General features: G+C 55.9%; 1 protein-coding gene across 2 annotated transcripts; it reads left to right on the top strand.

Annotated features, from left to right (window-relative positions):
- Positions 1-648: 648 nt before the first annotated feature.
- Positions 649-9,259, top strand: PPP1R1A (protein phosphatase 1 regulatory inhibitor subunit 1A). Of its 2 annotated transcripts, XM_082741616.1 has the most exons (7): positions 674-951; positions 4,658-4,718; positions 5,741-5,778; positions 6,131-6,194; positions 6,790-6,945; positions 7,842-7,948; positions 8,491-8,622. In XM_082741616.1, the coding sequence occupies exons 1-7, from the start codon at positions 868-870 to the stop codon at positions 8,494-8,496; spliced, it is 516 nt and encodes a 171-aa protein (XP_082597742.1). In that variant the 5' UTR covers positions 674-867; the 3' UTR covers positions 8,497-8,622. The 2 variants fall into 2 exon arrangements, with proteins under 2 accessions (XP_082597741.1, XP_082597742.1); XM_082741615.1 differs by lacking the exons at positions 4,658-4,718; positions 5,741-5,778; positions 6,131-6,194; positions 6,790-6,945 and having other exon boundaries at positions 649-951; positions 8,491-9,259.
- Positions 9,260-9,362: the final 103 nt, after the last annotated feature.

The raw sequence follows: 9,362 nt of genomic DNA, 5'->3' as shown, positions 1-9,362 counted from the left end.
TTTCCCAGCCCCACAGTTTAGCAAGCAGAAAGAAATCTATTTCACAAGCATTATCGGCTCCCCACCCCCAACGCTCCGTCTGCTGATTCCCAGATGGTCCTTTCTCCCCGAGCCCTCCACCCACTCCCATCGGCACTTCAAGAGAGGGAGGCTCTGGCCTCTGGAGACCCTTTAAGGTATTCAGTTCTCCCTCCCGGTCGGCCGAGGGAACTGCCAGCGCCCGGACCGCACCCCTCCCCTCCAAGTTTTCACCTTCGTCCTAGTGTTTTCCTCTCCAAGGAAAGTCCCTCTCCGTATCTAGTCTTCATCCCTCCTGCTGCATGCCTAAATCCCCTTTCCTTCCTCGCTCCATGAGACAACCCGTTTTAAGATCATAAATGAAATCTTCCTCTCGCGTTTGCCGCCTCCTCTTGGCAGCGCCCCTCTCTACCTTCCCACTCATAAAACCTGTCCCAGCCTGAAGAAGTTCTCCGTCCCGCTCCCCACCCCCACTCCCTGCCCGGATCTCTGAGGACACCTGGATGCCGGCAGGGGCCGCCGACCACGACCCGGACCCGGCCACACCCTGCTCGCCCGCCCGCGGGGTGGGGACCCCCGCAGCCCGCGGAGCAGCCACGACGGGGTTAAAGTTCCGGGCTGGGGGAGGGGGAGGGGGCCGGGAGGGGCGGGTGCGGAGCCAATCGGCGGCCGCAGAGTCCCCGGGGCCGATAGCCGGGAGCGCTGTGCCGGGAGCCGGGAGCTGAGCGCGCCGGGCTGGGGCCGGGGCCCGAGCGGAGCGGAGCAGAGAGGGAGCGCGCCCGCCCCAGCCCCGAGTCCCGCCGCCTGCCCTCCCGCCGCATCGCGGGCTCAGCGGCCGCCGCCCCAGCCATGGAGCAAGACAACAGCCCGCGGAAGATCCAGTTCACCGTCCCGCTGCTGGAGCCGCACCTTGACCCGGAGGCGGCGGAGCAGGTGCGGAGCAGGGTGGGGTGGCCGGGGACTCGCCCAGCAAAGGACGAGGGACCCCTGGGCTGAGAAACCTTCTTCGTCTGCCCTTGGCAATGCGCCCCTGTGAGGGCGACCGCGCTCAGTTTGGGGGGGCTTCTCTCCCCTCCCCCACCGCTGGAGCCACATCTCCCTGTCTATGCTAGGGCGAGCGCCTCCCCTCGAAGCCTGTCCCTGCAGAGGGTCGCGCTCTGCCTCCCCAGCCCTGGGGGAGGGGGCCTGCATGAGGACACGACCCCTCCCCCCCCCTTCGCCAGTCTTGCATCCCCCACCCAGTCAGCCCCCGCCAGAGTTTCTGAGCTCGGTGGGGGCGCCGAAGGGTACCGGCAGCCTTGCGGGAGGGGTTCGGGGAAAAGGTAGGTAATGGAGGGGAGCCTGGTGCTGTCAAAGGAGTTGAAAGAAGAGAAATAGCCCTCCGGGTCCTCCCCTAACCAAAGGCTACCTTGCCTGACTCCAGAGAGTGAGAACAAGAAGGAGCTCAGGAAAACTGAAAGGGCTGGGGCTTTGGGGAAAGGGTGGTCGGGTCCACAGGCTGAGGGTCCCCTCTTCTGTAAGTCTGGACACGTGGGTCCCTATTCCCAACTCCTGCCCTTTGGAGCACAGGGAGTGGGGATGGCATGGAGAGATGGGCCCAGGGAAGCCAGAGGCAGGGGCTTTCTGGGGGCTGGGTGCAAGGAACCCCATGGGCAGGGGAGCAGTCCTGTGCTGGCCTTGGCTCAAGGGGTGGGAGTCCAAGGCCCTGGCCCAGCCCAGGGCCTGGTCTATTTTTAGCTCAGAGCCGCCTGGCAGAGGCGGCAGTGGATGAGAGTGTGTGAGCAAGTGTGTGTCTCAGGGAGAGTGAGCATTTGTGTGGAGACGGTGACCCCCCATGATCACTACTACCGCCCGTTTACGAAATATTTGTTCATTTGCTCATTGCTCCATCTTTTTTTGTGTTCTCTGTCCATTTCCCTGGACATCCCCGTTCCTAAGGAATATCCATTGGCCACAAGGTCAGTTCTCCATTTCCCCCAAATGGCTCCCAGGACCCTGGCTGGGCCTCCCCACCTGAAAAAACTCTGTAGCCTCTTGGGATGGGATGGAGAGAGTGTCCTCTGGCTTGCTCCAGCTGTTTGGTGGAATAAGGTCAAGGTGTGAAAGGAAGGGTCGGGACACACACTCTCCCTGTGATTTCAGCTTCCCAAAGTGTGGGTAGGGGTGAGAACCTGCACCTGCCCCCTCGCCCTGGCCTGGGGTAAGCCGCTTCTCCAGACCTGGAAGGGGTGACAGTAGGAGGGACTGTGGGGAGACCTCAGGCCTGGTGAGGATGAGGAGGGTGGGGAGTGTTTCCCCAGAGTCAAGGGCAAGGCTGTTACACCTGGAGGCAGGGGGCTGGCTAAGATAACCTCAGACTCAAAAAAGGGCCCATGACTGTGGGCTGGTGGGGTTAAGGGTGAGGTGCCAAGAAGGACTGCCTTCCACCAGCATAGACAGGTCTCACAGCCTGACACCTGCATCTGTTTGGTGTTGGAGAAGGCAGGTGTCAGTGTGTGTTGGGAGGAGGAGGGGGTAGGCCAGCTTGTTCAGGGGTCGGGAAACAGAGGAGGAGAAGACAGAGGTAAGGCGCCAGAGGGAAAAAAGAACTGGGACTTCCACCTGCTTTTCTCTAATATTCTGAAATTGGTGTCCACTAGACCTGAAATTCTACCTGCAGTCTAACTCGGCCCCTCTAGCTGGGTCACCCAAGTGTGTTACCCAATCCAGAAGCTCCAGGCGTGGCAGGAGCTCCTAATCCAGACTGGCATGGGATAGCAAAAGAGGTTAGAAGCTGTGAGTTATGGAGCACAGAATGGCAGCGGGTGGAGGGGTGCCCACAGCTACCAGGTCTTTGGCATGACTGGTTTGGCAGCAAATCAGAGGCAAAGGCACCAGGTGTCCTTGAACACTGGGATTGAAGATAGGTGCAAGAGAAAGAAGAGAGACCATCTATTTGCTACCTAGTAGTTCAGGTGCCTGGAAGGTGCTTTGGGAAGGCTGATTTGACTCCCTTCAACTATATGATATCGAAATTCTCAAAGACTCTTGAATGCCTAGAAATCTTATCCAAGGCAAGGAAATGGGCTAAGGAAGGGGCCTGTCCAACATCGCAGAGCCCTGCTGCCCTCTCAAAGGCCCTTTCTGTCCTCCTTGTGGTCCCTTCTCAGCCTCCCACCTTCCACTAACATCCCCATCCTCTCCCTGTGTCTCTGACTCCTCCACAGCCAGCATCCCCCCTCCACCCACAGCAAGAAAGACATAAAGAGGAGTCCTCCCCGGGGAAGGGATTCCCCTCACCCCACAGATGTGAAGCCCACATGCCGGCCTGCTGGCGCCCAGCCCCTCTGCCTCAGGAACGGCCAGTCAGACTCACAGCTGATGTTTGTGTAGTGCCTATGTGTATATGCATGTGCATGTGCATGCGCGCGTGTGTGTGCACACACACGTGCGCACGCACACACACACACAGAGGACTGGTACTGCCAGGGACCTTGAAATGTCACCCCAAACAGATGTCGCTGGAATCTCCAGAGAAACAGTGACCTACCCCCACAATGCCCCCATTGGATGCATCCCATTTCTTTGGGGAGAGTCCCCCTCTCAGACTAACCTCTTGTGAGGGCTGAAATCCATTTCTGGGCATAGAGAAGGGCAGGCGTCTTACCCCACCCCCAATGGTAGTGAAGCTACATAATGGACACAGAAGATAGGAAGTTGATCCTTCAGTATCCTCACCCTACTGCCCTCAGCCCTGGATAATTTTAGCCCCTTTGCCAACCCCTTTAGACTTCCCTCCTCTCTCCTGCCCTGGAGGGAGCTACGGGGACTCCAGCCCCACGAGACCCCTCGCTTCTAAGCCTCTAAACCCTCCAGAGAAAGGGAAAAAGCCCACACGTCCCAGGAGTCCTTGGACTGACTTCAACAAAAATCAACTTTATTGGCAGCATGGCAAAGGAACAGCAGCCACCCTGCCCGCAGTCTGCTTTTATATGTTAATTTCTTAGAACGGGACCCTGGAGCCCAGGATAAGATTTTTCAGGTAACTTTAGGCCCTGATTAGACTCCTGCCTATGGCTCCTGCTAGTATTTTATTTACCATGACAAGGATTTCCCCAGACCACATTTCCTGACAAATTAGAAAGGCAGTGTGCCCAAGGATAGGGAGGACTTTGGAGAATGAGCCAAGGCATGGGCGTTGGTTGGGAGAAGGCACCTTCAGCCCTACCTTCCCTGTGCCATTCCCCCAGCCAGCCTGGGCGGGGACCACAGGGTGCTCTCCATTGATGCCAGCGCACTAAAGGTTAATGTCTGTCTGGGGCTGTGGGCTGGAACACTGAGGGAAGAGCCTTGGACCTCCAGGGTTATTTCTGACCATTGATCAGGATGAACGGAAGGACAGCCAGCCAGAGATCAATGCATGAGAGCAGATAAAGCTGCTAAGATGGATTACGAGGGAGATGCAAAAACAGAAAGGGGTTGGGGGTCTTATGGGTCCCCAAGGGAGAAGGGTGGGCCCGAGAATGTCCATCTTGGGATGGTAGGTTCAGTGTAATGTGGCATTTTTTGAGATGTATTAAGCCAGGAGCCTAGATTATGTTGCTGAGTGGTATTGGGTGGGGCTTCGATGCTTCCACATGCACTTGACCTCTTCCCTCAGATTCGGAGGCGCCGCCCCACCCCTGCCACCCTCGTGCTGACCAGTGACCAGTCCTCCCCAGGTAACCCCAGGGATGGGTCGTTGAAGGGCATGGGTGCTGCTGCGGACAGCCAGGTCCAGTGAGAGCAGGCGGGCACTAGCGAGAACAAGTGCAGATCCAAGGATTCAGAGAGCTAGCTCCGCAGCCCCCCGGGGATCAGAGTCGGGAAAGTGGTGGCTGTATTAGCAGGAGCATTTCCTTTGCTTTGGCAAGATGGAGCAGTTCTGGGGAAGGGGAGGGAAAGCACCTGGCTCCTAAGCCCCCCAGGAATTGGGGTGGTCAACTGAGTGCTGGTTGCTGCGGCAACAGCTTTCCAGATTTCTCCAGCAACGGAGATGCTGCAGGCCCCCCACCCCCAGAGGCAGTGACAGCTGTGAGGGGGAGGGACCGCCTCCATCAGCCATCTTCCCGGCCCCCAGAGGGGAAGGGGAAGGTTAGACACAGCTCAGGGAGCAGCTGGCATTCCAGTCACCCATGTGCCCAGCAAGGTCTGGAGAGAGAACCAGGTGTTTGAGAATATCAGGGGAGCTTGCCAGGACAGTGGCAGAAAGGCGGTCGTGCTCATAAGTGAGCCTGGAGTTCAAAAGGCTGGAATCTCCAGCCTGCACCCAACTACCAAAAAAGGTTGTTGTACCTCCTTGCCCAGGGGAAACTTGCTCTCCTTTATCCCGTCTTCCCTCCCACGCAGGATTCAGTTCCTGAATGCCGCGCAGGGTAGGGGGACAATGGTTGGGAGGAGATGGAGGGAAAGAGCCAAAGGACCATGGATTCTACTTCAGGAACCTCCAGGTCCAAGGCAAGGATGTAGACACAGACTGACCACAGAGTCAAGAACTGGACTCCGCGCAGGGAAGAAAGCAGGGCAGGAGGGAGCCAAAGGGAGCGGGCCTGGGGCAGCCATCAGGGCCAGCTTCCTAGGGCAGATGTGAGGGACAGATCGGAAAGCTGGTGACTGCTGAGGCTTCTCCCCTTGGGAAGTCAGCTCCATAGGGACCCCTCGGTTTTCAGTCCTCTTCACATTATCCTTTCCCTGTTCCCCTCAGAGATAGATGAAGACCGGATCCCCAACCCGCTTCTCAAGGTGAGCCGGTCCCTCTCGCTCAGCCCAGCCCAGAGAACCCAGAGTTTCTTCAGAGGATTATTCCTAAGACCACCCCCTCCCCAATCTGTAAGGCCTTTTGACTCCCTCTCCTCTGCCTCCAAGTGAATATGAGCGGACACACACATACACATACACACACCATATCCCCCATACCCAGTCTCCTTGCTCACCACTGTGTGGGGGAGGGGAGCACCCTGGGAAGCAGGATATTTCTCCCCTCACTTTCTGAAGACCATAGCTGACCCCCAATCTCCAATCCAAAAGCATGGCAAGGCACAGAAGGCAGGGGAGAAGGGCTGGCCCCCCCACCTATGCTCTGTGTCCTTCACAGTCCACGTTGGCCATGTCTCCACGACAACGGAAGAAGGTGACAAGGACCACACCCACAATGAAAGGTTAGGAAGACCCCCCCACCTTCCCATCCCTTTCTTCCCCTCTGTGCCTAAGACTGAGCAGTAGACCTAATGACCCCTTTTTGGAGGGAATCCTTGGGAAGTCCTTAAACCTTCCTTTATTATAATCGAATTGCTGCTAGACAGTCTGGGCTGGGTTCCAGCTCTGCCTCCGACTAGCTGGGAGGCCTAGGAGAACCTGCTTCACCCACTGAGCCCTGAGCACCACCTCACTATGGCAGCTAAAGAGACAATGAGTGCTCACCACACGGAAGGTTCTCAAGTATTTCTTGAATCTAAATGGAGTCTTTACTCTTTCCCCCCACGGGAGATCAAGTATCTCAGAGAGTTAGGAAGATCTATGGTTCCTGAAGGCCCTGCCCCTCCCCTCCCTTACTTTCGAAGGAAATGTGTTTTATTGTATACCTTTAGGCCCTCCCTGGTGCCCAGCAAATATCCCCTACCCCCACCCCATTCAGGTCTCAGAGGGTGGAAAAGTCACACAGGATCCACTGGCCCTTCCATGGGGCTGTGGAATAGGACAGTCCACAGAGGAGACTCTGAGCTATCACATCCCTCCCTTTCTCTGTGCCCCCAGAGCTCCAGATGATGGTTGAACATCACCTGGGGCAACAGCAGCAGGGAGAGGAACCCGAGGGAGCAGCTGAGAGCACAGGGGCCCAGGAGTCCTGCCCGCCTGGGATGAAAGACACAGAAGCGGAGTTAAGGCTGGGCCCGTCTGGGAGAGCACAAAGTACGTTCAGGCTGGGGAGGGACTGGCCCAGGAAGAGGCAGACCTTACCCATCATGGGGAGGGGTCTCATCATAGCCAGAAACTGCCCTGAGAATATGGATCCATTTCTATGGACCACACGTGTTTGCCTCTGTTCACGTTGCCTCACTGAATGATCCCAGCCCCTCCCTGCTTGGATGGAGTTGGGGGGTGGTGCTCCCTGCTGGGTGGTGCGATCCCACCAACAAGGGACCCACACTCACAGGCTGGAAGCTGGGCTCTGTCATTCCACCTGCAGTTTTGTTTTGTTTGTTTGTTTGTTTTTCACTGCCCTCGGTCTGTAAAATGATAATGACAACGCCTCTGGCCTTGGGTTGTTTGTGGAAATGGAATGAGACCCGTTCTTAGCCCAGGAGCTGACACATACAAAGCTTGCAGTAAATGGAAGTGCTGTTAACACATGTCCGCAGTCCCTTATCCCACGTGGATTCCAGAATCCAGAGTTCTTCCAGTTACACGACGGTGACATCATACATGTACTGTGTATTACATACTACCCAGCAGAGCACCCTGTAATCAAACACGGTAATAGTTCTGCAGTGAACTGAATGGTCTCACTAAATGACATCTATGAAGACCATCAGTAGTCCCATACAAAGTCAGGTTTAGCCAAATTGTACCCAAACTTGTTTTAACTTTCCTTTGTTTTGTTTTATTTTTTTAATTTCTGATGGCAAATAAAAAAAGAAAAATGGTCCTATAGTCATAGCTGTGATCAGAGAACACACCATGGGTCTTATCTGATTGCCCCCCTCTCAAGGGTCACTGGAGTATCAGATGGGGTAAGAGGAGCAGCAACCTCTACCAAAATTCATGAATACTGCCTTTCCCTCCCACCGCCCATTTTCCCTCCTTAGAGCCTGCAGAACCCATCCCTAAAGCTCAGGAGAGGGGCAGTGAGAAACCCAGCAAAGAGGAACCCACAACCCATATACCACCATTGGATTCCCAGGGAGCCAACTCGGTAAGAGCCCAGGACTGGGCGCCCCCGTCTGCAGGAAAGCAGGCTGCATAGATAACGGCAAGGATGAAGATCTGGAATCAGGAAAAGGGGGAATAAAGGACCAGCTTCAGTCACTGAAAAGCTCTTGTCTCAGGCAAGAAGATTTGGGGGTATTATGTATCCATGGACAAAGAGAAATGGGATTAAGCTACAGGACAAAGGAGTGAGGTTAGGCTCAGTACTAGGGTGTTTGGCTCCTAGAATGGGTGATGGAAGTCTGCCATCAGCTTTCTGAGAAAAAGTATTTGGAACCCAGAGGAAGAACCTCATGTCCAGGCTGTGTGAGCAGTAGTCCTGCCTGGAGTGGAGGCATTGATGAGAGAGCCTTGTGGGCTTTGATTTTTCCAGTTCCTCCCTCCCCTGCGTGAAGCTGGACAAGTTGGGGGGACTGGTGTCAGACATTGGAGGTTAGATGCTTGACGATGGGCAGAGCAGCAAGGGTGGGGACAGTAGGCCCTCTGGTCTCTCACTCGCCCTCTCTTTCTGCCCCTCCCCCACAACAGGTCTGAGAGTGGAGGAGGTATCCTGCAATGGAGACTGCGGTTGGGAATGCATGGACACTGGATCAGTTTCTTACTCTTCACTTTTGGGAAAAATCTCTTGTTTTTAAAAAGTGATAAATTTGGTGTTAGGTCCTTGGCATTTTCCTTCTTTCCCGGCATGGAGAATCCTCTTTCCCTCCCTTCTTGTCCTGCCCTCTCTGCAGCCCCCTCTCCTGCCCAGCTCCTCTGGAAAAGAGGAAATAGAGAAGCTGGACGGGAGCCTTGGGGGAGGGGAGAAAATTCTCCCCTCAGCCCTGCCCCTACTTGCTGTGGCAAGAGAGATGGGCGGGGGGGCAGTCAGACAGGTGTAAGGACTAACTTCCAGGGCACCAAGAAGGAAGGAAAGGCTTGGGTTCTGGGTTCTCTTCCCTTAATTGAGGAAAAGATACCAGCCCCCTGCAGGATTGTCCCAAAGCTGAGACTTGGTTCTACAGCCCATCCAGCTGTGCCTGTGCTGTGGCCGCCGTCTGCTGGGCAAAAGGGGGAACTGTATCCTGGCCCTTGGCCCAAGGGAAAGGGGTTGTTGGGTTGTGTGGATGCCTCCTTGACTGCTCGCTCTCCAAGCCTCAGTGATTCCCGGCTTCAGGATGTGGTCCCTCCTCCAGAGATGAGGAGACCACCACCCCTATTCCAACCCGATAGCAAAGCTGGGTTGAGAACACAGTGGCTATTAATGACGAGGCCCTGGCTGGGAGTCTCTCTCTCCCTGGTCTAAGACACAGAGGGGCCAGGCAGGGCAAAAGACAAAAACCCAGGACAGGGAAAGAAACTTCCCTGGACAGCCAGGCCTCTCCTGCCCACTGCTTTTGATTTTTCCAGGTGGTGGAGTGGGG

Source organism: Mustela nivalis, assembly GCF_964662115.1.
Source record: "Mustela nivalis genome assembly, chromosome: 7".
Lineage (NCBI taxonomy): Eukaryota > Metazoa > Chordata > Mammalia > Carnivora > Mustelidae > Mustela > Mustela nivalis.
The sequence above is the reverse complement of the archived record's forward strand: the minus strand, read 5'-3'. Positions and strand labels throughout refer to the sequence as shown.

Excerpts from the sequence above, each read along its gene's own strand:
- PPP1R1A (XM_082741615.1), top strand. The coding sequence starts at position 868 with ATGGAGCAAGACAACAGCCCGCGGAAGATCCAGTTCACCGTCCCGCTG. Across the intron at positions 952-7,841 it reads ACCCGGAGGCGGCGGAGCAG|AGCCTGCAGAACCCATCCCT; the intron begins GTGCGGAGCAGG and ends TTCCCTCCTTAG. Across the intron at positions 7,949-8,490 it reads ATTCCCAGGGAGCCAACTCG|GTCTGAGAGTGGAGGAGGTA; the intron begins GTAAGAGCCCAG and ends CCCCCACAACAG.